This window comes from Triturus cristatus, chromosome 4_2 (genome assembly GCF_964204655.1).
Source record: "Triturus cristatus chromosome 4_2, aTriCri1.1, whole genome shotgun sequence".
Lineage (NCBI taxonomy): Eukaryota > Metazoa > Chordata > Amphibia > Caudata > Salamandridae > Triturus > Triturus cristatus.
The window spans coordinates 833,466,930-833,494,619 of NC_140586.1; the positions used below are offsets into that span (position 1 = coordinate 833,466,930).

At 45.3% G+C, this 27,690-nt stretch overlaps 1 protein-coding gene across 2 annotated transcripts in view; it reads right to left on the reverse strand.

The window, feature by feature from the left end:
• BEST4 (bestrophin 4) overlaps window positions 1-27,690 on the reverse strand; it is a 141,462-nt gene that overhangs the window by 54,760 nt on the left and 59,012 nt on the right. For both annotated transcript variants that reach the window (XM_085602800.1, XM_085602799.1), the window contains exons 4-7: window positions 25,450-25,683; window positions 20,847-21,001; window positions 15,321-15,398; window positions 2,680-2,832 (exon numbers count right to left, since the gene is read on the reverse strand). In XM_085602800.1, coding sequence (XP_085458926.1) covers window positions 2,680-2,832; window positions 15,321-15,398; window positions 20,847-21,001; window positions 25,450-25,683 — 620 coding nt within the window. The remainder of the gene's footprint in view (window positions 1-2,679; window positions 2,833-15,320; window positions 15,399-20,846; window positions 21,002-25,449; window positions 25,684-27,690) is intronic.

Consider the following 27,690-nt stretch of genomic DNA (forward strand, 5'->3'; position numbering starts at 1 on the left):
ATAGATCTAAGGACGGCATTCGATCTGGTCCCAAGGGAAACACTATGGGAGGTATTGGATGGCTCTGGTATCTCTCCAGACCTACTTAGGATTCTGAGAGTTTTACATACAAGCACCTATGCCAAGGTCAGATGGCACAATGCTGGGGATTTTTCAGATAAGATTGAGATTAACCAAGGGGTTAGATAAGGGTGTGTCATTACCCGACCCTCTTTAGTCTCTACATTAATGGAGCAGTAAGTAGACTGAAGAATTGCATACATAATGCCCGTAAATTAGCAGGTGTGTTGACACCTATTTTAATGTTTGCGGACGACACCCTGCTAATTTCACGCACTCCAATGGGGCTGCAAGCACAACTAAACGACCTTTGTCTCCTTCTGTGAGGAAAGAGGGCTTGAGCTTAATTCCACAGAGTCAAAAGTCATGACTATTATCCCCCTAGAACATAGAGAGGTAACATTTATATAGAGGGGATCTGCCTCGAAGAAGTTCCACACTTTGACTACTTGGGAGTTAGGCTGAGTGACAATCAGATGTGGGACCCCTAACTGGAGAATAGTAAAGCCACCCTCCAATTGAAAACTGCCGCCATAGGGAGAAAATACAGGGTTGCCTCGAGAGGCACGCTGTCCCCAGTCCTTTCTGTGTATAGAGCAACAGCTGTAACATCAGCGACTTATGGAGCTGAAATATGGGGCCATGTCCAAGCAGAAGTGCTGACAAGAACAGAAAATAAGTTCATAATCTTCCCCCAAGTTTCCCTATCACCCCTTTAAGATTTGATCTTGCCCTCAACCCTATACACTTAGTGGTTCAACTCAAACCCCTACTATTCTAGATAAGACTTTTGGTCCACAAGGGAACTAGCAATGTACACAGACTGTGTGAAAGAGCTAGTATCTCTTGATAAGGACGTAGGTACACCCTGGATGAAGGTGATTCAAGTGTTATCCCATAGAATAGGCATGGCTAATTTATGGAACATATATCCAAACAAAGAAAGAGAGAGGGAACTTCTTTATCTCCACTCTTAATCCCCAGGAATATGCGCATAAACAACAAAAGAGTGAAGCCAGAATGTCAAGGGCTATGAACAAAAATCACTCATGTTTTTAGAAGGCTCCTAACTCACCAACCTAGTTGGTGACATGCTTCATCATTAGACCCCCACCAGAGAGGCTGAGTGCCTCCCCGGTGTGCTTCAACGCCTGATTACAGAGGAGCAGGATTTTTTGAGTGTTGAGTGCAAGTGGTGGTGCAGAAGGTGATGTTAAAATAGTCTTTACCACTCCTTAAAATTGTTTTAATGGTAGGGTGGTAAGACTGGATTAAAAAAGTGTGTGGTGGACGTTGCGACTGATTAGATTGATCAGCCACATCCAAAATTAAAACATTAGGTCGACATGTTTCAGCCTCTGTGTGCCAATTGCGAGGCTTTCCTCAGGACCAGGGGCCATGGCGGAGCCATGGCCCCTGGTCCTTAATGAAAGCCTCGTAATTGGCACACAGAGGTTGGTGAGTGAAGACCCTTCTAAAAAACCTGAGTGATTTTTGTTCATAGCCCTTGACATTCTGGCTTCACTCTTTTGTAATTTATGGAACACCCCAGAGTAGATCACCAAAAGTGACGCCCGTGGAGGGAAAACCCAGTTCTGGGAGGAAATTGTATTGCAAACGTGGAAAGTACACCAGGAAAATTCTTTTACCGGCCAGTTTCTCCTCCACAAATGCTCTCCCTGCCCAGAGCCCTACATGGACCGTATGTATCCACGCCACTCTAAGTGTTTGTATGTCCAATTCAGGTGTGGCATATTGCCCCTGGACACTTACACTATGAAATGGGACACTTCCAAATAACAAGTTCTTCCCAAATTGCCCTACCGTTGTGGAAACTGTTGAACATTTCATGTTCTTCTGCCCACAATATAAAAATCCGCGCAAGAAATGGCTAAAAGCAGCATTAAACTCTAAGGGTGTGAGACACTGGGGGGAAGCATTAGGGTCTTAAGAGCGACACTAGAGAATTATTCTCACTGGCTGTATCGCATTATCGCCTTTGTGCTTAGAAGCAGAGCAAGAAGGCCATAGACAACACGCCTTCTAGGATAGCCAGCTTGTAGCGCAAGGCTTAGTATGTTCATTTACCGTCCCATCACCCCATATGCGCCATTCCACTAACATCAACATTGGGGATTTGCCATTTTTATGGCCTGTTCACTTAATCTATTTTAACTGTATATGAATTCCCACTCCTATGAAGAATGCCCATTCAATAGGACTATCTTCATGGTGTCGGGTCTAGTAGGTCTGTTTTACTTATTATTCACAAATTTTAATCATCGACGATTGTTAAAATTGTAAATAGGATGCTGTACGATGTTTTTATTGAAATTGATTTGAATTGTGTATTTTTGTGATTGTAACTTTTTATGGCTTTTAGCTGAAATTAGAGTTTGATGCTGACGATACATTAGCAGAATACTTTTGGAAACATTCAGCATAATAGGTATGACATTACTAGTAATACAAAAACCCAAGCTAAAAACATTCGGAAGATTTACAGGTATCACGAAGTCCGACCACAAGTCATTTCCCACATCATTAGCAGGTAAGTTGATTGACAGATCAGTGCTGAGATTATTTTGCACCTTAAGGTGGATTTAATCATGTACTCACCTTCAACCATCCAGAGTAAAAGAAGAACTGGAGCAGGGTAAAGATGGGCACGTACATGTCAATGTCATGCCCTTTGTAGCCCTGGAGTGGATCCAGGAACTGGCGCCCAATCAGACAGAACGCAAAGAAGGAATAGACCGCAATGGTGACCACCTGCGAGGAGGGATATGAGAAGAGAGATTACATCGTAGAGTTATACGTCCATTGCCAATGCTTGTAGTATCAGCCCTAGTGAGATGGCCACTAGCAAATTCACAGAACGTGGCTAGTCGAGATGAAATAATATTGTCCCATGAGTTCACAAATCGAGGCAACGAGAGCTCATATACTTCAAGTATCTCTCTGCAAATAGCTGATTAAATGGATCACATTCATAGTGCTTCTTATAAGATGCTTACTTCTAGGAGCTGCCAGTTCATGTTTCAGATGTTTAGGGAAAAGGGATATTGAGTGTCTCATCACACTGTAAAGCCGGTATTATGTGTCACTTATTGTGCTTTCAGCAGGGATATTCTAGAGATTTATTGAACAAGAAATGGGCTTGTGATAATCATTCCCCCCAATCCTTGCTGCACTTTAGGATATTTTGCCCTTTTTTATAAATCTTTAAGAGCAAGTTATTTATTACGGCTTTTTAAGGCTCATCATTTTAAACAGTGTTTGGTTGACCTTAAACTTTTACAATCACTATCAAGTACTGATGTCTGATTTAGAGTGAGCAATTTTCTCAAGGTAACTGTATACCACCGCACAAATCTTGGGGCATATCAGCAACGAGGCGATAGAAAATTATCGACGCTTTTGCGGTCGTTTTCGGCCGAAAAGCTGCGATAATTTTATCGCCTAATTAGCAAGGTCACGCCAACACGTGAAACCTTGCTTTAGTGCACGAAATCTTAACGCCCAGCTTTGCATCTATAATGAGATGCAAAGTGGGCGTTCCTGACCTAACATGACAGGAGAAATGTCGCTAAGTGACATTTCTCCTATCATCAAGCCCCACGCTATGAAGCATAGCGGCAAGAAAAGTAGCGATAACCCATGTTATCGCTACTTTCCTTACGCCTGCTTCAGGACTGACTTAGCCATGATATCCTATGGAGGGTGGATATCATGGCTACGTTTTTGAGTCCCTGTCATCAAGCTAACGCCACATTGTGTGAGATTATTGCTGGGTTTCCAGCGATAATCTCATGTTAGGCAGTTAGCGCTAGGATTTTTATCGCATTTGAGATAAGCGTTGCTAATAGCACGCTATCTCAGCGATAAAAATCCACGCTAGCCGGCGATAATTATCTTAGTGCTAAGTGCGCTTAGCGATAATTATCGCCGGTTGTTGTTGATATGCCCCCTTGATTTTTAAGCTGTGATATCTCTGTATTGGAATATTATACTGTAGAAATCCAGTTTTGTTGGGCTGAAATATTTCTGTGTTGTCGCTCTTTTAACTGATGTGTATGTTTTTATATTCTGCATATGTATCTTTTAGGATTCTCAATGACATTCGAATAAAGAGAGATTGATATGACTGTATCACACGGTATGCTCAGTGAAGATACTTGGAGAATGAGTGCCATTAGAGAAATTTTGCATTTGGCCGAAAGGTGCAAACTCATTTTGACTAATTTGCAGCTTGTGTGATACTAAATGGAGCAAAAGGTATTAGCACCAGGACAAAAAAAAGAGATTTTACAGTATTTCCCGTTCATGTTGTAAGAAGTGGCTAAAACACCATCCTGCAACTTTTCAACTTTTGTCATAATCCATGGCTCACATGAAATATAGCGGTTCAAAAGGGGGTGGTGATGGAAGGAGCATCAGAACCAATCACTCACACCCAGTCAACAGATCTGGGTTTGATCCATCACCGTTCTTTAGCCCAATCTGCCACCCCAGTTCAGACATGGCCATATGCAAATCAGTCTGACCCTGTGCCTCATGGGAACAGTCCAGCCCGAACTGCCAAGCCATGCCTTCCCTGGACCGGAAACAAGCTTCCTAGGACCGGTTTCTGGCATTTCAGCCGTCTTCAGCCAGGCTTGCTTGAATCCAGTGGCAAAGTGAGCAAGGGACACACGTCTGAGCATACCCTGCCAACTTATGGCGATCAAAGCGGTACAAAAGGGGGTGGTGATGGACGGAGCATCAGAACCAATCAAACACTCACACCCAGTCAACAGATCTGGGTTTGATCCATCACCGTTCTTTAGCCCACTCTGCCACCCCAGTTCAGACATGGCCATATGCAAATCAGTCTGACCCTGTGCCTCATGGGAACAGTCCAGCCCGAACTGCCAAGCCATGCCTTCCCTGGACCGGAAACAAGCTTCCTAGGACCGGTTTCTGGCATTTCAGCCGTCTTCAGCCAGGCTTGCTTGAATCCAGTGGCAAAGTGAGCAAGGGACTCACGTCTGAGCATACCCTGCCAACTTATGGCGATCAAAGCGGTACAAAAGGTGGTGGTGATGGACGGAGCATCAGAACCAATCAAACACTCACACCCAGTCAAAAGATCTGGGTTTGATCCATCACCGTTCTTTAGCCCACTCTGCCACCCAGTTCAGACATGGCCATATGCAAATCAGTCTGACCCTGTGCCTCATGGGAACAGTCCAGCCCAAACTGCCAAGCCATGTCTTCCCTGGACCGGAAACAAGCTTCCTAGGACCGGTTTCTGGCATTTCAGCCGTCTTCAGCCAGGCTTGCTTGAATCCAGTGGCAAAGTGAGCAAGGGACTCACGTCTGAGCATACCCTGCCAACTTATGTCGATCAAAGCGGTACAAAAGGGGGTGTGTGATGGACGGAGCATCAGAACTAATCAAACACTCACACCCAGTCAACAGATCAACGCTCCGTCCATCATTTCCTTTGGTTTTTGCTTTGTTCGCCATAAGTTGGCAGGGTATGCTCAGACGTGAGTCCCTTGCTCACTTTGCCACTGGATTCAAGCAAGCCTGGCTGAAGACGGCTGAAATGCCAGAAACCGGTCCTAGGAAGCTTGTTTCCGGTCCAGGGAAGACATGGCTTGGCAGTTTGGGCTGGACTGTTCCCATGAGGCACAGGGTCAGACTGATTTGCATATGGCCATGTCTGAACTGGGTGGCAGAGTGGGCTAAAGAACGGTGATGGATCAAACCCAGATCTTTTGACTGGGTGTGAGTGCTTGCAATGTTCAACGCTCCGTCCATCATTTCCTTTGGTTTTTGCTTTGTTCACATGAAATATAAACATTTAGGGCCTCGTTTATGAAAATTGTTGCTTCGCTGCGTGAAAACAGTGAGGCAACAGTCTTCACTGCGCCCTCCTTGTGACATGATAGATGAGCCGTATTTAATGCACAGAGCTCCATGTCGCAAGGAGATACAGATACTTCAGTATTTCTGACGTATCTGTAGGCGCACAAAAGGCGCATTGCTAGGGTGTGTCTGAAAACAGACACAACTCCAGCAATGTGTCTTTTCACATGGGGCAAGCCCCATGTGAAATGACCTGTGTCAGTCTTAGGTCTGGAATGACGCAGGTGTAAGATATTGACGCAGTAGAGTCCTAGAAGTGATGCACTGAAATCTTATAGATTTCAATGCGCCACTTCTACGAGGCTAGATGCGTCACTTTGTAAATAGAGTGCAACATGGCATATTTTTTTACACCGCCAGTGCGTCACAAAAAGTGATGCAGCGCAAAAGTGTCGCAAGACCTCATAAATAAGGCCCATAGCATCTTATTGCTGAGGTACGTATGCATGCAACATAACATCCTAACACCTGCCGCTATCCTTCATTGAGTACACACTTAGGGCCTCATTTAAAATTTGGTGACACAAGAGCCCAGTCGTAAATCAGTCGGGGCTCCCGCCCACCAAAGTCCCCTTTGTGTTGGGGTGCTCCTCTCTGTTTGATCATTAACACTAGGGCTTTGTGGGTGGAATGGTGTCTTCCTTGATGGTATAGACGGGGTGTTTATGCACAGATGCTGTTGCACGGATTCTGCACAAACATAGAACTATGAGCAGGATTATGGTACCTTAGTGTAAAGGGACTCGGTCTTCCTACCACCTCAGTACCCACGAACCCAGGACAGACTAGCTATAGTGTCTCACTTGCTTTCCTACTCACTTACAGAGAAACCAATGATTAGAAACCCCGGGAACACAAGACTTCCAGATCTCTCAATAATTGCAGTAACAAGACGCACCCTTTCGCTCGCACTCTGGTACTCGTCCACAATAAGATCTGACAGAGACACAGAATAATTTAAAATATTTATTTTAACTAACGTGCTCTCACATGCAGTATAGGTGCCACAACAACTAGGAATATGCTTAATACAAATATAGTCAGCCTAGCAGCTAGTTCACAAATCATGAAGGGAGATGTCATCATAAAAAGACAATGGAGAAAAGACTATAGTGCCTAACCTCCCTCCCCTTGCTAAGAAGAAGTATTATTATATAATAGAAGATCTCTGGGCTTTGTCTGCAGACCCCATACCTTAGCCTATAGATGGTAGATCTACATCGTAAGTGCTGTCTCGCTCTTCTCCCTGGAAAGGTCCCTCTCCATGTGTGTATTACCTATTCGTGTACCCCACTAAAAACCCAAGTATGCTGTCCAAACAACAGCTGCATTGGTATGTTTTGCCTAAGGGCTAAGGTCTGGACAGAACAGAATAACAAGGGGCATTGTTGTTTAACCTTGCACATAATGTTCAGTCAACATCCTAGGAGCGTGCAGAGAGTAAACACAGCAATGAGTTCTCATGTGAAAGCAGTCATTGAAATATTGCAAAAAATAAAGACGTGTAGTAACGTGTGCAAAAGCAGCTGGCAAGCTGCAGCGTGCTCATGCTAAGTTAGTGAAAAAAAACGACAATGTCCCTATGGGCCACGTGACAATGCTTGTAAGTTCTTGCTCCTTTTATCCAAATTGTTCCTAATTTATGAAGATGATTGGATAGTTGAAGAAACATCATATTAGTTTTTTTATAGTATACATTTTTATGGCCATTTAAATATGACACTCTTATCACATTAGCATATCATTTTTGAAGAAAACAACCCCCCTCGCCCACCAGTCCAACATGCTCGACCATATCACATAGAAAGACTACATGGTGAACAAATCAAATGACCTTATGCAAGAGTTGGTTCAAAGAGATGTCTCTGCGCTAGCACACACAGTATGAGCACACACCAATCCCATCCCTCCCGTCAAGTAACTTACCCCCCCACCCTCTCTACCAGCCTGCAGTTCACAAGGGTAGGGCATCAGGGGACTCCAGAAGCTCAGCAAGCATTGCCAGCCAGGCCTGCAGGTTGTCCGCAAGCTTATTATCTCTGCGTGTTTTTTGCATATGGCTCTCCTCTGCCACAGCCCATTCAGCTATATGTCGCAACCATTCAGTTACCCGTGGGGCGATAGGAGACAGCCATCTAATGTCAACCCTCCGCTTAGCAAGTATTAAACCCAAAAGGAGAAACTTCCTGCAAAGTTTTTTTTCCTTTTGAGCCGGGATTATCCCCAGCAGGCACTGTCCAACATCCCTGGCAACAGACCACCCCGTAACCGCATTTAAGGTCTCCAATATAGTCTGCTAGAAAGTATCCAATGTATGGCACCCCCAGAACATACGTAGAAAATCCACGCCTTGCCGGGCACAGTGGGGAGAGGAGGTTAAAGACCCTGGGTAAATTGCATGCAGTGTGGTTGCAGTGAGGTATACCTGGTGGACTACATTATACTGAAGCAGTTTGAATCTTGCATTCATGGAGGTCCCGTTCACCCCTCTCATTCTTTCTCGGAAAGAGGAGCCCCCGGAATCTCATGCTACTTATTATGCACCGGCAGGTTGGGCAAAGGTAAATCCTCCCGCAGCCCCCGATAGACATGCTAGGTCAGCCTCCGACCGCCAGCCATACTCAGAAAAATCCACAATGTCTCTGAGTCCCATGGGACATCAAGGAAGGAAAGTTATATCCTGCGGGCCGTCGCTGCAATTTTAGCAAAATGCTAAATCTGTCTGGTCTCCAAGTCAAACAACACCACTGCGTCAGCTAAGGTTATAAACTGATCATTCGAGTATAAGTCTCGCAAGGAGTCACACCCTCCGGCTTGCCATCTATCTACTGACATCTTCTTCGCTATGAGTGCAAATGGGTGCAGCAGCCAAATACACATATCTGGCGCCTATGGAGCCCGACGTAATACCTGTTTTACTGCCCTCTACCAGGCTTAACACACTTTCCTGACCACAGAGGGCTCTGAGTCCGGAACCCAAGTCCCCAACATCAAGGGCTTTGCCAAGGGAACTCTTGCACACGCACCACACAATAACCTCTGCTCCCAATTCTCTCCCTCATCAAACCAATGCACCGCATGCTGCAATTGAGTAGCTAGGTAATACAGGTCCAGGCATGGCAGTTCAAGGCTCCCCTTCCTCCAAGGGCACTTGAGAGTGGCCAGGCTAACACTCTTCATACCCAAAGCCCATAGTAGTTTGACAATCAATTTGGCCACTTCAACTAAATATTTGTAAGAGATCTCGAACATGGCTCCCTGAAAAACATACAGACAGTGCGGCAAAATAATAATTTTCACCAGGTTGTCCATCAGAGATAACCGGAGAGTGCTCCAGAATTTCACCATACATTCCAGCTCCACTAGCACCCTTCCTATATTCAAAGCCTCAAACGCCACCGCCTCACGTGCAATCCTGATCCTGAGATATTAGACACTGGACACCTCTCAGGGAAGGCCCAGACAAGGAAGATTCTGCTCCTATATCCCACCCAGTTCTCCCAGCGGGAACAGTTTCAATTTGTTACGATTCACAATCAACGCTAAGGCTTCACCAAAATCTGACAGGACAGCCAGCCAGCCAAATAGGGACTGAATACGTCAGCTGACGCAGATATACCAGAGCATCATCAGCCCATACACGTACCACATGTGTGGTGTCCACAATTGGGATCCCCAATCGCCGCATCACAAAGCACAGCCGGCATGCTAGGGGCTCCATCGCCAATGCGAAGAGCAGGGGAGACAATGGGCAGCCCTGCCTGGTCCCCTGATACAGGTAAAAGCGCGGCGATTCCATCCCGACCACACGCACTCTTGCCACCGGTGCACTATATAACAGCTGCACTCATTTGATATACCACTCCCCAATGCCTACCTTCTGCAGTACTCGCCACAAGAATTCCCACAACAGTGAATCAAATGCTTGCTCTCTGTCAAGCAGCGCCAGAGCGTAGTGGTCGTCCTCCAAAATGGGGCGTGCATGATGAGCGATAGCCTCCGCAAGGTTACGTACTGTGTGCCTGCACGGAATAAAGCCACACTGGTCCTCGTCTACCAGCTATAGCAGGTGTTCCAGCAACCTGGCACCAAGATTTTTACTGAGGATCTTTATATCCACATTTAGCATTGAGAGGGGGGCGATAGGAAGCCACATCCTTAGTTTCCTTGTCCGGGTTAAGTTACTTGACAATGAGCGCCTCCCTCGTAGATTCAGGTAACAGACCCCTCTAGTAATCCTCATTATTATATACCTCCAACAGGTCGTCTGGGAAATTGCCAGCCCTACGTTGGTGCAGTTCCGCTGGCAGGCTGTAACCCCCTGGGGCCTTGGCCATCTTCAGAGCCCAAATGGTGACCACTATCTCCTCCCTGGTTACGGGTGAATCTAAACTATCCCTGCCTTCTCTCTAAAAGGAGGCCCATAAAGTATGCTTCTCCCATCATATGCAGGGACTCAGCAGGCACTATGTATATCTTTTGTAAATGCATTGCAAAGACCTCAGTAATACCCTTTTGGGTATGTCCTTCCCGCCCGTGCACATTCTGGACCTTAAACAACAGGGGATTTCTTGTTTCGCTGCAGAGAAGCATGGCGAGCATCCTACAATCCTTATGTGTCTCCACACTGAGACGATATCTATTGCTGTTGAGGGCAAACTTAACCAACCATGTCTCCAACAAATCCCACCAGCACTCCTTCCACTCAACCAATCGCTGTAGCAAGCATACTTTCCTCGAGGACACTAAGGGGCATATTTTCAGGCCCCTTGTGCCACCGGAGTGTCACTTATTTTGACGCTCCGGTGGCGCAGTGTGCTGGCCCATACTTACAAGGCCATGCAAAGCCACTCTGCGTGGCTTTTCATAGCCCTGTAAATATGGCCCCCTTTCATGCATTACTCTGCGTGAAAGAGGCATTCCATGTGTGTTGCTGTGGGTGTTCCCACGCAACACTCATGGAATCTGAAGCATTCAGAGAATTATAAAGTATGGTAAACCTGGGAATGCGTCAGATTCTAACACCTCTCATGGGAGTGGCACAACGAGGCAAAATATCTTTATTTCTCCTCGTTTTTGCTCTTTCTGTGTGCTGCAGAATGCAGCACACATAGAAGGAGGAGAACTCCATCAATGATTGTTTTTGTGAAGGGAGGTTTTCCTTCTTGCACAAAAACAATCATCCCTGCAACACAGGCACCCTTGCACCATGGTACAAGGGTGCCTTTATTGGTGCTAGGCAGCCAATTGTGTGCCAGCACAGAGGAAAGTACAGGGATGCGTTGTATTGCTGTAAATATGACGCATCCCTCCACTTTCCTAATGACGCAGCTCGGCGCAGCAAGATAGCTTGCAGCTCCACGCCATTGTCATATAAATATGCCCTTGAGTTTCTCCTCCAGGACTGCAAGCATCCAAGAAAGCTGCTGTTTCACTCCATACATCACCTTCATACATTCCCCATGCAGTATCACCTTCATTGCATCCCATTCCGTGGCCCTCACATTCGTACTTCTCCAATTTTCCTCAAAATAGTGATCCAGTACCTTAGCCACAGCATGTGCAAAAAGCAGGTTCACCAATGCCTCAACTCTCAGCCTCCATAGTGTCACCCTGGGAGCTCTTCTGCTCACCCAACAGGAGACCAACAAGGGGGCACACAGTTGGAATCTTCCATTGTCTCATCAGGTGGCACTAAGATCCTCCCCATCTGACGCATCCAGCTTCTGTTTCAGTGGCATGCCTCCTCAGACCGGTCAACTGCCGGCTGGGGCCATCTCCACCACAAGCCCGACAGCTCACATGTGGTCTCTGCAGCCCTTCTCCCAGAGTATCCAACCCATCAGCTTCCTCGCCAGGTGAGGTGAAAAAGTGCACCCTACCATTGAGCTGCTTCCAAGGCTTAGTTGGGAACATGATGCTGTATTTAAAGTTAACGTCACAAAGCCTCTTTTTGACTGGTTGATAATCCCTATGGAGTTCCTGTACTTTATGGGTGTAGTCCGGGACTATCATAACAGTCCTACCATCGTTCTGCGGTGATCCATGTACCCTAACATGCTGGAGGAGGGCATCCCGATCCCTGAAATTAAAAAGGCAGGCAATGATGGCGCAAGAAGGTGCTCCCAGTCTGGGCACTGGCGCCAACACCAGATGAGCCCGCTCAGTGGATCAAGAACTTGGACAGCTGGGATTCAGAGAGTTCACGATCCAGTCCTCCAGGAATAATTCAGCAGTTTGCTCCTCTGCTTGTTCAGGAAAGCCCACAACACACAGGTAATTTCTTCAGGACCGAACCTCTGAGTCCTAAATTCGTTCCTCCATGAGTACTAGTTGAAGTGCAGCAACAGTCTATTTTATGGAGCCCATCTCCTTTTGAAACTCTTTAACATTGCTCTGACCATCTGTGACCCTCTATGATATTTTCTGTACATCAGTGCGTGGAAGGCACACCTAAGTCGCGACTACACCAGTCTTGCCCAACATGACCTCACGTGTCCCTTGTAGTTGTGCCATATTGTCTGCCATGGTCTGGGCCCCCGCTTCCTCAGTCCGGGCCTGCCTGTCCTGATTTCCAGCAACCCCATTTGTCGGCACCGGAAGAGTATAGTTGTCCATTTTATTGGATTGCACAGACTTCGAAGGTTAATCTTTCCACATCTTCGGGTACAGGCTGGTCCCCCTACGGTTGTCCACTGTGCACACCTCCCAATCTCAATGGTGAGCAATGTAACATTTGCGCTTCTCTGTGCACAAGGGCCAGATAGCAGAGGCCAACTCCCTAAGGCCCCCGTTGCCCTGAGGTGCCAGGGTCTCAGTTTAGGGACAAGTCCACCGACCAGCAACCCAGAAAGGAGGTGGGCCACCATTCACCACATGCACCTCCAGAAGAGCAGATCATACCCCCAGGGAGGACGCCCACCAATAGAGGTGACCCCCCCCTCCACAGTCAATATCAGTTATTGCCTGTGACCAGAGCCGTCTCCACCCAAGGCCATCACATAAGAAGTTCAGAACTGCGCTCACTATTAACCTGCTGTCCAAGCATACATGCCAAAAGGCCCCACGGGGCCCTCCATCACGGTGATTGCCTCCCCACACATGGCGGGCGCCGGGCCCCTCTCTCCTCTGCAGCCTGTGCGTGTCTCACCAATCAGGCCTGCACAAGCAGCAATGTCCTGCTGTTCTCCACCAGGGCCCAGGTGCCCTCAAACATGCCTCTGTCGTCATCTGGCACACCTCCTCCACGCTTGGTGGGCCCCGGGTGCTGGTCTCCTGCTGTTGCGGGTCCCAGTGACAGTACTCCCTCGCCAATACAAGCTACTGTATTATTCAGGTGTCCACCCTACAGAACTCGCCGCCACCATGTCGACTGTTCTCAAGGCCCGATCCAGGCCGCTGACACCATACTGCCTTCTCACCCAGCCCTCTCAGCTTTCAGGATTTTCAGAGCCACAAATGACCCCAGCAGCTGTGGTGAGTCTGCGCGCTGTATGAAATGGGTGTAAGGGTATATTGAAAAGTTTCCACCTGGAGCCTCTCGCACTTATCTTTTAATCTGTAGACTGAGGCTGCCTGCCCCAGCCCCTCCTGGACCTCACAAAGACTGGACTGGCCCATTGTCATTCTGAGACTGCAGACGATCATCACAGATAGAATGACAATGGGCCCTATTATAGTGGCAGCATGTGGTGTGCCTTCTCCTGCACAAATCTTGATTGCAGAAAGGGCCTGATGTCACTATGCAAGGCTGAGCGCATACTGAAAAACTGTGAAGTGCACGATTGTCTCAACCTTATATAAACTTATTTTGATTTGTACATTGAACTGTTTGATCTCATGAATAATTTTGAGTTTGACACAACCAGTGCTCTACCTATCCTTAATCTGCAAAACTACAACTCAAGGCAAGAAAACTAGTGCAAGTAAATGAAACATTATGCCGACAGACAAGAGGAGATGCGCCACAGCAAGGCGGAAACTGTCTGATTTGCATAATGTTGGTCCCTGCCTGTAGGGGCAGAGTGAGCAAAAAATGATGGCATGAAATGCGGGCATATCAATTACAAATGGCTAAGATTAACTTAAGCATTCAATCATCACTTATTTGTTTTCGTAATTAGGGAAATATGCCACACTTCTTGTTCATGCAGAAATGTAACAGCCAGAGATTTAGAAATATTTACATGTGCGGTGCACACAAAATACTCTTGTTGCACTCCGCCATCTTGTGTCACTACCTACCTGCTGGCATATAAGAACACCCTTCCTCCTTGCCACCCCCTCCTTCCCTCCACTTGACCCCAGGTCCCTCATTGTGACCCGGAACAAACCCCCATGGTCTTCATGCGCCCTGCTTCTGAATCCTGTGTTGTTTGCTGGTACTCTTCTGGCTGTGTACTCATTGAGCCATCAAATGGTTTCACTTTTAGCAATCTTATAAAAGGAAGGATTCAGTGTCCTCCTGGATACTTGGCCTCACTTTGGGTTACCAAGGCGATGGACCTACAAAGGCGAGATGTTACAGTACTGCATGTCTGCGCCGCCGCAAACGACTGGCATATCCTGTGCCACAATTTTATTAACTTTGGGGCATATTTACAAGGTGATATCAGCACCAGAACGTCACTTTTAGAGACAATCTGTTGGCAATATCCCCTTCTCCTTATTTCCAAAGCAGAATTAAGCCACTTAACGTCGCTTAACGCCGCCTTGTAACTAAGGCCCCTTTCCACTCTTCACTTAGTGTGAAAGGAGCGTGCAATGGGTGTTGCAGTGGGCGTTCCACCGCATCACCCACTGCTTTTTGACGCTGACCCATAATTACAAGTCTGGGGCAGCGCCAAAAACGAAGGCCAGGGAATACCTGGTCTTAGACTTGTGATACGAGGAGAAATTATTCATTTCTCCTCGTTTTTGACTCTTTCCATGTGTGCTGCATTTTGCATCACACATAGAAGGAGCAAATATCCTGTTAAGATTGTTTATGTGCAGGAAGGTGGCACTTCCTGCACATAAACAATTGCCAATGCAGTGCAGGCACTCTTGCAACATGGTGCAAGGGTGCCTGCGCTGGGGCTAGGCAGCTTTATAAGCGCCAGTGCAAAGGGAAACACATATTTTTGTAAATATGGCTCATCCCTACGCTTTAAAAATGTCTGAGGACAGCATTAGCAATTTTGGCGTAACACCGCACTCCAACATTTTGTTGTAGATATCCCCCTCTGTATTGCTGGAAGTGCTCTAAAATGGTGATAAATGGAGAATGTCGAGATCTCTTTGGTGGTTCCTCAGCTTTTGGTTTGAGATGCAGAGATGGGTGGAGGAAAGAGGAAGGCTCATACCTGAGTGTACACCAGCGGGATACTGATCCAGTCGTAATGGAACAGCATGCTGCATTTAGCCCGATACTTATTCAGCTCCTGCCAGGTTGGAAAAAGAATGGATGAGGAAATGAGGAGGTACAATCAAATTGTGCATTAACCTTCAACATTATTCTCTACAGAGATGAAGATCATTAATGACTCTCTAATGCCTTAGCACAGTGGTTCTTAACCTTTGAACTTCTGTGAACCCCCACAGAATCATTATTGGAATCTGGGGACCCCCCCAGAATCATTATTGGAATCTGGGGACCCCCACTAACTCATTATTAGAATCCGGGAACCCCCACTGAGTCATTATTTGAATCCTGGGACCCCTCCTAAGTAATTTTGACGATTTGAACCACAAAAAAAAACACACAAAAATAGAAACAAGCTTTCATCAAGCAAATATAACAAAACCCACAATTTAAATTTTATAGGAAGGTTGGAGCTATTCTAAATTCAATTGAGGCCACTCATCGTCCATACTATGGGACATATCATCAAGGGCAATATTGCCGCTTTAGCTGCACATTTTGCGGCTAAAGCGGCGATATTTTTATCGCCCTATCACCAAGCTGTCGCTAACAGCTGTTAGCGACAGTTTACTGGCAATAGAGCCCCATGTCAGCACGCCTCCCATCGCATCGCTAATGAGATGCAAAGAAGGCGTGTCTGACAAGACTCCCTTGGGAAAATATCGCTAACCCAGCTTCGTCATATTGACAAGGGGGGTTAGCGATATTTAAAATCACGTTAAGTATTCCTTAACGCAGGAATTTAACGTCTGTTAAATTCCTGACTAAGGCGTGCCTAACATGGGGGTAGATTGTGTGGCTAAGACCACAGGCCCTATCATCTAGGATATCGCCGTTTTCCACCATGGAAAACAGCAATATCCCCACTATCTCTGGAATTTTTATCGCCTCGGCGATGCGTGTTGTTGATAACCGGGCGATAAATTCCAGAGATAGCCGCCGATAAATATGCAAGTGCTAGGCGCGCTTTGCGATATTTATCGCCGGACCTTGATAATATGCCCCTATATTCTTTTTGATGCTCTTACACTGCTCCCACCAATCAAACCGAGGATACTAACTTCATTTTTATCCTCCAATTTCAAATTCCTTCGCATTTACAAAAGGTGTTAATGTTTTAATTGTACATCTTGCTTATACATATACACTTAACCTGATAATATTACCAGGTACCCGGACCACTGGTGAAGAACCACTGCCCTAACACATCCCTGTATATCCACCTGACTGTACTCCACATTGAACAACTACCACTGCCTGCCTCCTTTCATGTGGAAAAGAGCAAGATTACTTAAACACATTAATGTTGCTGGAAACTGACTGGGGATTATATAGGAAAGTAAATCCTCAAATGTCGAAAATGAAAATTCCCAAAAAGAAACCTCTCAGTTCTCCAAAATCCAAACTTTCCATTTATATTAGGTTCAGTATGGCAGTTAAAAAAGCAGGATAAGCTTAAAAAAACATAAAAAAGCAAAAGGCGTGAGGTGGCTAAGTGACAAAAGCACATATAAAGATTTCTATCAGGATTAGAAAGTGTACTTCCCGTTACCAAATGCCAGGCGGCCACCATTTTGAAGTCAGGCAGTCATCTCTGTATTATGTACTGCAAGCAGGTAATAGTGGAAGATATGCAGACTATATCATTCAGTAAAATGTATATGTCGAAAGAGGACCAATTAGAAAAGCTTGGGAGGCTGTAAATGGGGAAAACATGCCTGGGAGAACACGTCCTCATTCTGTTGCATCACTGAAAGATGTGTCATCACTGTGAAGCGGAGGAGAGAAGAGCTTGGACTGCAAGCTCATGAGCCCATTAGATCTGACATAGAAAACGGTGTCTTCAGTAATCAAAAAGGGCACAGGTGTATCACATGTGGAGTGCTTGATTTTTAAAAATTGCAAGTGCCCCAAACATTAATTAGGAGGCCATGCCAACTTCCAACAAAGGCACTGTCCACTGCCAGCTTGGACATCACCCAAAGCCAGATTGCTCCCAGCACCTTCCTTGACACAGTTTCTAGGGGGCTCTCCCCTGAAACAAATGTGAAACATGTGGTCCATAGCACATGTCACAGCACAATTTTAAATTCCATTTGCCCATCAAACACCTTAGACTTTGGGAGAAATAAATGTCCATGAGAACTGTGACATTCGGTGCGATTGGCTGATATGTTATGTCACTTGTGTGCACTGAATATCACCTATATTGGGCAGCTTTGATATGGCCCTTTTGACCCGGTGCCGCTGCACCTGCTGCAGTGCACTAATGACAGCTGCACCCTTGACTGATTTCAACTGCAACATTTTGCAACATTTAAACATACATTTAAAAACTATGGGGCATATTATCAAGCACGGCGTTAAAATTATCGCCGCTAAAGCGGCATTAATGGGCTTGATAATATGCCGCAGAGAATTCCAATAGAAGCCCATGTTCACACCAGAACATGGGCTTCTATTGAAATTCTCCAGGGCATATTATCAAACCCATTATCGCCACTTTAGCGGCAGTTTTCTGCTGCTAAGCCGGTGATAATTTTTAACGCCGTCCTTGATAATATGCCCCTAAGTGCTGAAGCGGTTACTTTGTCTGTTTCAACTCTAACAATTCAAGAGATTTATGCTATTAACAGTTTTCTATTTCATCTTTGCTCACAGTAAGATTGCTTTCAAGTATATTCAGGCCATTCACGCTTTTCTCTACCTTGTTCAAGGTCCTACAATGAAGGCACCGTTCCCCAGGAGTGTCTGTGTAGAGCAAACACCCTCTCAGACCCCACCTTGCTCCTCACACTGGTTGTGTTTAGAGGTAGCTCTCTGCTGGGGAACTTGAACATTTGTGGCCTGGAGATCACAAGGGGGTTCAAGAACCTGAGATTAGCCAGGAGTTTGCACTACTGCTGCAGCCTGCTAAAGGACCTCAGTGCTTAATTTGAGCCAGTGGTTTCCAGTGCTGACTTAGTTGTCAACAGTGGCACTTATGACAGTTCAGCACATGGTGGCGCTGTTTATCTAAGTGAGCAAAACAATGGTTTTTGCTAATTAGGTATACATTTAAAATTACTAATACCTGCCGCCTAGGCCATTCTTACAGCTTTAGGATGGCCTGCTATAGTCTGCATAGTCACACTTGTAGGAGTGTGGTGGTCAATGGTTGTAGTGTCATTGACCGTACTGGGAGGGGCAATAGGTGGTGAAGCTGGAGCAGCCTCCTATCAGGCGCACTGGCGGTGTCTCGATCAATCTGTTGACTCCCACGGTGCAACGCGTCCTGTCCTCTCTGAGTTAGATGCTTTATCTGGAGTTTACTTCAGATATGCAACATGGAATGATGTGAAGACTTGTTCACAAGCAAGTCATTTTTCTAGGGGAACAAAGAAATTTCAAGTTACTTCGGGGTATATTTAACACGATTTTACATCGTCTTTGCATCACAAGAGTGATGCAAATTGTGGCAAAATCTGCATTACTGATTTACTTTCCAGCGCTAAACTTGTTTAGCACTGGAAATAATTTGAAAGTGACGCAAAGCAGCGCTTAGCGCTGCTTTGCACTACTTAGCGCAAAGGGGGCGTACCATGGGTGGTGCATGGGTGTTTCCATCCACCCACCCACGGTTTCTGACGCTAAGCCCAATTTACTAAATAAAGTAAACAGGTTTTAGTGTCAGAAAACTGCACCCATTTGAAGTAGGCGCAACGAAGGAGAAATGCTTTTATTTCTCCTTCCTTTACCGACTGTGCTGCACTTTACAGCACACATACAAAGAGGAAAAAGGGTTAACGTCTGTCAAAGCATAGTATTTTGTACTGGAAGGGTTCACTATGGTGCAAAGGTGTGTCGGTGGCACACGGGCGCACATTTCTGCGCCGAGGGGAGTGCCATATTTCAGTAAATACGCAGCACAAAGTTTGTGGCTGCTGCTCTGCTTAAGAATCTGGTAAATCTGACCCCAATAGTCTATTTTTAGTCATTAATATGTCACAAGTTTGAGTCTTGGTAAGGCAGGTTCGTCTTTCCCATGTCTGCGAATCGCGTATAGAAAATCAACTTTCAGCCAGGCTAAAAAGTTGAGAATGGAAGACACCCCTGCTATCAGATGCATGTGGCCTGCACCTCTCTCCGAGACATCCTTAAACTGATGTAAGAAACGACATCAAGCTAGATGGGCGTGGACAGATGATAATAAGCCCTGGTCCACAAGAATAAGTGCCACTGGACCCCACTGGCACAAATTAACCACTGGTTTCTAAGCATATTGCAAGGAGATAGCAAGAAGACAGCTGATGAGACGCAGCCGCAACCTATAGCATTAAATATTGTTGACTATATGGGGTCACCGTTAGAAACCTTAGAACTGACAGCTAGCTCTTTTCAAACAGAGACATCTTATTTCATGTTATGCATGTGTCTTGCCCTGGAGTTTCTATTCTTGCATCACCATCCAGGGTTGGATTGGGATGCAAAGTTGGCCCGGGCACCCTAAAAAGAATTGGCCCACATTTGTGGATTTCGCATTTTCAAGAAACACTGCTTCAGTGTTAGGAAAAGAAGAGGGGGGATTTCTAAAAGACGCATGTTTTCTTAACTTCACTGAGATAAAAAAAAGGCAATGTTGCCAGGACTCTTTGTGCACGCGTTAGTTCACACTGGTGACCCACACCTGAATATAAGTGAGGCCACTTCGGCTCAGGCCATCTGCTCAATCTGCATTCATTAATGGGCCGACCCAGCGAGAGACTGGGAATGACACCTCCGCCCCCTTGGTATAGGGGAGGTGATAGAGGCTCATCTGGTTCCGGTAAGGCCACTCAGGCCCCCCACTGGGCCGCTGGTGCCATCTGAGCTGCACAGAAACAGCCCAAATTGACCTCCACTCTTCCTAGAAAAGAGGCCCACAGTTGTAACTCAGATACCGGCCCATTGCCCAAGTGCCCGCCCTGCTAACCCGACCATGTCACCCTCCAAGATGAAGGCTTGACCGCTCACCCTCACTGGCCACTGAGGGTCTTCTCATCCGCCTGCCGGTAAACCGTCTTGGAATGTCTCGATGGGCAAATACAAGTACTATGGAGTTTGGTATTTTGCAGTGTGGAATTACATTAGCTGAAGTGCTCAGAATGATGACTAACTGGGGAAATTGAACTCTGTACACCGATTTATATGGTTTTCTCTCATGTGGTGAACTTTGCCCTGGACACATTCTTCCAGGTTTCCTGGTCCAGTGAACTTTCATGTTTTTAAGATTGTCATCACCCGGACCGTTTGAGACATCAAACGTCCTTTAAAATTTGAGCTGTTAGAATGGTTTTGTGATCCTTACGAGTGTAACAACATTTGGTGCAACTAAAAGACACACATTTTTCATTGAATGATGCCTGGATGTTGTAGCACGGCTAATTGATCAGTTTTGGTGTCCCTGGAATGGTATCTTTAGTGAGCCCACCTGTGCATGCCAACTTACGTCAATCAGAAGGCGGAGGGCGATGTCGTCCCGGACTCTCCCATCCCGCCTGGCCTGGGCTGCCAAGTTGGTGAACCACACGCAAGGGATCCAGTACTTGTTGAAATCTGAGTGGAGGCCCTCGAACTTCTTGAGTTCATCCCGCGACATGAATCCTGCAATGGACAAGTCAAGATTATGGGCTTATCACTGGTCCAGGCATTACACTCCCTCATCACTGGTATCTGCTGATGATTCTCTGCAGACGTCATTGTGATGTTTGGAGGTAGGAGTGATGTACCTCTAATAGGAGACATGAAGAAACACTTGTTTAAGAGATGAAGAAATAAAGGGGCATATTCACAAGGGAATGGCGAAGCGTGGCGTTAAGCAAAAATTGCTAGGCTTCGTCATTCCAAAAACGCAGGGATTTGCTGTATTCTCAAGAATGCGGCGCACCCCTATGTTTCCCCTAGCACTGGCACTGAATCTAGTACCAAAACAACAATGTCTCAACCAGTAATTACAAGGACAATTTTAAGTAAATGCATAAATCATAAAGGAAGGGAAACAAGAGACCAAGATAAGAAATTTGTCATTGTTAATATGCAAATAGTTGTAACAGCACTATAGTACAATTAAATTAAAGTAGCCAAACAAATACACCAATTGTGTACTGACCGTGCTTGGTGCAAGTGATAAGTGCAGTGACACAAGTGATATATACAGTGTGGGACGGCGCAAAGTGAAGACAAACATTAATCATTAACAAATTACATAAATACAGTCAATAATTTGTTATAAGGTATTATTCCTAAGGTAGCCGTGGATTACACTGGGATGTCGACGGCGTTTCGACCTTGTGCAATTAAGGTCATCATCAGGACAATGGCTACAATTTGAAGAGTGCTGTTAGAGAAATAAAGAGAAGGATAAAGACTATAAAAGTATGTAGACCATCTAATCAAACATAAGAAATATCAAGTCGCAAAAGGAAAAAGGTGAAGGAATCAGAGAGGGGGGGGGGGAGGGGAGGGGGGGAGAGAAAAGGGGGGAGTATGTGAATATAGGATTAAAATGGTGTTGATAAGGTGAAATGGATAAATGTATCACCTGAGTTCATACAGTAGTTAAGTCCACAGGAAAACAAAGGGAACGCTAATAAATGAGCGTTATCAGGAAAACTTGCAGGCACAATGAAATGATATTCGAAGACTGCAAAATAAGAGATATATCTCTTATGTTTGATTAGATGGTCTACGTACTTTTATAGTCTTTATCCTTCTCTTTATTTCTCTAACACAGGGGTCTCCAACCTTTTCTGTATTGAGAGCTACTTCAGCTCAAGGAAAGTCCTGTTGAGCTACTAGCAAATTTTATCACTGTAAAATATTGCCAGCACATGTAAACATTACACTATGACCACCCTAAGCAGGATTATCATAGTGCCACCCAAGTATTCCGGGTGGTAGTACCAGAAGAAATGCTAGGGAAACATTTATCAATTTTAAATGCCCCCACCTGACTGATAAAGTAACATTCAAATCTTCACATGCCTTGTGGCACAAAGGACATAAACACAGCAATAAGTCTCCTCAATTCAGCTTGACATATCTTTCAAGTATTAACTTTAAATGTGTTTTGGAATTGCAACTTTTTGTCTTCATCAGCATATCAATTTCTGAAAATATACAGATTTTTCTATCACCACTTTCCATTTTGGGCAAACAAACTAAATTTTCCTGAAGAAAACCCTTCTTTGAAACAAATGCCTTTAAAATACACGTTTTCGTTTTTAGGAAATACATAGTCCCCAAACATCAGCTAGTCATTTTAATTGAGCACTCACCTGTACAAATGCCTCATATGGACAGACTGCTTCAAATGCTCAGGTCTTACAGTCATAATACATGGCACAATAGCACAGAGGACGACTGTATAATGCCAATAATGCCCACCAGTATAAATTGTGCCAAGTCTGGACACCATAAGGACCAGGATGGCTACCATATTATTAGTCATGGTCATTATTATGCAAGAGGCAGCCACAATTATATCAGGGACAACTAAATATAGTGCAGTCATGCTCTTAATATGTCACTGATGGCTGCCAGTGTACCATAACTAGACCACGAATACCCAAAATAGTATAGGATGGCCATAATGATGTCATTGGCACTATTATGCCATGATCTGACACAATTGTGCCACAGACAAAACCCATATGATGGGGGCTAGCATACCCATTTGGTAGTCCTTGACACCAGGTGTAGCTTACAGGAAGCAACAATTTTATAATGGACACAAACATAGATGAATGCAGATGAGGCTCTTCATTTTCTCTGCTCAGGATCATAGCTTTCCTCAACCCTTGGCTGCTCATGCACCCAACTGAAACATTTTCACTCTGACTCCTGCAGTCGAACACTTAGTGGGTCAGCCCTGATTACTGCTCAGGCTACCACTGACACTCTTCATTTATGGCCCACTGTTCACACACATGGTGACATTGATAAACCAGGGGACTTCCACATTGCTAATCACCTTGTGACTTAGTCGGAGACTGGATAAAGGTGACCATGTGACAGACTCAATAGGCCGACACAGTGCGTGTTTGATTGTTAATATTAGTCCCTGCCATAGGCTGGTTGGCTAAAGATCTTCAGATGAGAATTGCTGCCTTTTTTTAATATGCTTAGAGTCTCTGCCTAGACTCTCTGAATGAGATACTGGGATTGACTTCACCTCTGAGAGCTACTTTGAGGGTACTGGCGAGCTACCAGTAGCTTCCGAGCTACTCGTTGGAGACCCCTGCTCTAACAGCACTCTTCAAATTGTAGCCATTGTCCTGATGATGACCTTAATTGCACAAGGTCGAAACGCCGTGGACATCCCAGTGTAATCCACGGCTAATTTAGGAATAATACCCTATAACAAATTATTGACTGTATTTATGTAATTTGTTAATGATTAATGTTTGTCTTCACTTTGCGCCATCCCACACTGTATATATCACTTGTGTGACTGCACTTATCACTTGCACCAAGCACGGTCAGTACACAATTGGTGTATTTGTTTGGTTACTTTAATTTAATTGTACTATAGTGCTGTTACAACTATTTGCATAATAACAATGACAAATTTCTTATCTTGGTCTCTTGTTTCCCTTCCTTTATGATTTATGCATTTACTTAAAATTGTCCTTGTAATTACTAGTTGAGACATTGTTGTTTTGGTACTATAATTCACCCGGTCTCAACTGGGTAAACGGTTTTACTCCTGTTTCACGTTCTTTGGCACTGAATCTAGCTGCCTAGTGCTGACACAGACACCCTTGCACCATAGTGCAAGGGTGCCTGTGTTGAGGGAACTATTGTTTATGAGCCGGAAAGTGTACCTTCCGGCACATAAACAATCACAAATAGCGATTTATAACTTCTACCTGTGCTGCATTGTGCAGCACACATAGAAGTTCCAAATCGTCATTTTTTTTAATGAATGTTGATGTGCAGGAGGGACACCTTGCTTCACATAAACACTCATTCATGGCGTTTTGCTGTTTCTATGTGTGCTGCACAATGCAGGACACATAGAAGCAGCAAAAACGAGGAGAAAGTAAACATTTCTTCTCGCTTCGCCATGTTAAGACCAGGTTTTCTCTGGTCTTAATTTTGGTGCTGCCTCCTATTTTCGCCATCCTTGTAAATAGGGGGCAGCGTCAAAATCAATAGGTGTTGTGGAGAAACGCCCACCGCAACACCCATCGCCCACCCCTTTCACGCTAAGAGTAGTGTAAAAGGAGGACTTGTTAACAAGGCAGCGTTAAGCCGGTTTAAGTGGTTTAACGCTGCCTTGAAAATAATGCGAAGCCCGTATCACTACAGGAACATTGAAAGTGACGTTCCTGTGGCAATAGGTAGGGGCTTGTAAATATGCCCCAAAGACTTATTTTTTTGCAGTTTTATATAGCGCAAACTCAACCCGAAGGTATCAGAGCGCTTTACATGAGCACAAGTTGCATTACAGACAGACACATTAATTGTTTTTTTCATGTACTGGGAGATAAAGTGATTTGCCCAGAATCACAGGATGTTTATGCCTCCGCCAAACTCGAACCTGGTTCCCCAGCTTCAAAGCCGGCCTCTCTAGCATTTAAGCCACACAAAATGGTGACCAGGCAACATGCTCCCTAGGCAAATAAACAGAATATTAGATAGAAATAGACTTGAAAACAAGGCCAAAATGATTCAATAAAAAATTCAAATGAAGCAAAAGTAAGTTACACTGATGGTGGAGGCTTTATGTGGCTGTGATCTGTGGGAGCGTATATGGCAATGAAGGGTGGGACCTTATATGGCACTCATCATTGGAGCCTTGTATGATCAAAATGGCTCCGGAGTAGCCCTTTATCTGATGCAGTGATACCAAGGGGACGAGATTCTCCTATTCCGGTGAGTATTCCCACACCTAAATCTGTCATTACGAATTTACGTCCCTGGACCAGAAGGCTAGTACGGCCAGGGGTTGGGAACTGGGCTACTTCATGGGGAACACTTTGACTTAGCTCAGGGCATCCACCAGCGACTGACCAATGAGGGGCTACAGACATGTGCCAGGAAATGACCTGCTTCCACCACGTGGTCCATCGTGGGGAACCTCTTGAGCACGCGAGTGCTGACGGAGCGCAGGATGAGCACGGAGGACAGGTTTGCGTAGCGGATCAGGGTGCGGCGGAGGACTCGGCCTCTCTCGTCAGTGCCGTGCACGTTGCTGGAGATGACGCACATTAGCTGGTCTGGCAGCGGGATGTTGGTGTACTGGCCCCACCAGCGGTTCACGATTAGTGTCACATAAAACCCTGCAGAAGAAAACAGTGTTTGTTGTTATAGCGCCTTCAGGGTCAAAGCAGCGTCTCAGTGGAAGCAGGCACTTCTGGGACATTGGAAACAAGTTCTTGTGGTAAACCATACTTTGATATATGTATACTGTGGTCATATTTCCTAACCTTGAGATCCTGCATACATTGAGTCTCCACCACATTTTGCCTCCCAGAGCCCTGCCATGAGTAGTTGTTGTAAACTAAGGGGCATATTTAGGAAGCTTTCACGCAGCGCAGCAAGCCATGTTGCTGCGCTACTTGACAGCTAAAGGGCAGGAATGCATCGTATTTAACATAATACAACACATTCCTGTGCTTTCCTTGCGCCCGCACCCTTTTGGTTGTTTAGTGCCAATGCAGGCACCATTGTGCCGTGGTGCAAGGCTGCCTGGGTTGTAGGCAGGATTGGTTTTATGCAGGAAGGGGCACCGTCCTGCAAAAAAATAATCCCCTGAGGCTTTTGCCCTTTTCCTCGTGTGCTGCAGAATGGAGCACACGTAGACAGAGAAAAAAACGAGGAGAAATAAATATATTTCTTTTTGTTATGCCTCTCCTTGGGAGGCATAGCATTTTGACACATTCCCAGGTATACCAGTATTGGTAAATCTGGAAATGCGTCAAAATTCATGGGTGTTGCGTGGGAGCACCCACGCTCCACCCATGGAACGCCTCCCTGGGGCAGAGTAACGCAACGCAGCGATTTGTGTTGCATGGCATTACTCTGGATTTATCAAGTCATGCATTGCTATGCCAGATGGCCTTGCGCGGCTTAATATATCTGACTTTTGCGTCGCCCTTGCGCAACGTATTCATAAATATACCCTAAGGCTTTTAACCGGAACCAGGCTACAAAGGGTTAAATCTATGCATTGGAATAAGACCACACTGGTTAGACCATTAGCAGAGATGTTTTCATCTGTCAAGCCATGGGAACATGCATTCTGTGAGGCAATAACTAGGGTTTCTCATCAGTTATTGAACTAGTCTAATAACATTTTACCTTTGCACTGTGGTAATAAATCCGCCTGTGTCTGTTTATTTATACACTTGTTCCAAATAACGTTATTATCAGCCCACATTTATTTTCACTGGTATGTCATAAACATCATTATATGACAATAAACCATCTACTCAAACCAACAATCCACTAGGTTGGTATTTCCAGTCGCTGTAAGGCCTGTGTTTGCCCCACTAGACCTCCTTGTTTCACCTGAGCTCTAGTAAGGTTTGTGAGTTGATAATTTCCTGTGCTCTCGTTCCTGGAAATGTTTGGACTTGAAATAATTGCTCTGCGTTGGATGTTGGCGAAGAAAAGACCATTTTTCTTTGCTCATTCTCAAGACACTCCTGAAAGGGGAATATGGGATTCTGCGGGCGTTACATTTTCCACACAATTATGGATTTGCCACATGTGGCACATAATCTTCTTTTACATAATTTGCAGATTTTAACACAAATAATGTTTCTGGTTCACATGGATCAAGTTGCTAAAAACGCTGCCGCACATGTTGGAAGGCCATTTGCAAAGATTTAACTGTCACCTTTCTGTTGATTGATGCATTTAATGTCAAACTCATACAAATGAGGTGCAGTCTTTCCCCAGACAGTGTTAATATGAATAAAACTACGTTTTGAAGTAAAACTGCCACAAAATCTGCATGGTTTACCTTTTCTTCCTGCATAATGTACTTAACCCTGCCCCATCATTTGCTTTTCCCCAGCCTCATAATTGCAGTGGTCATGAATATATCTCATGCTATTCAAGAATTAGACCTGCAAATACACAAGGAGACAGCCCAAGAAACATAGAAACCACACATTCCCCACGAGCGCTTTGAGGCTCTTGAGGGAGTGCCATGCTCTTAGCTCACCAGGGCTCACTACAGATGAAGTCTTGGAATTAAGAGGAACCCTTCTCAGTACCAGCCTCTTAGGGTGAGCATGTTTCCCCTTCAAGGCCCCCTTGTCCTGCCAGGGGATCTCCTT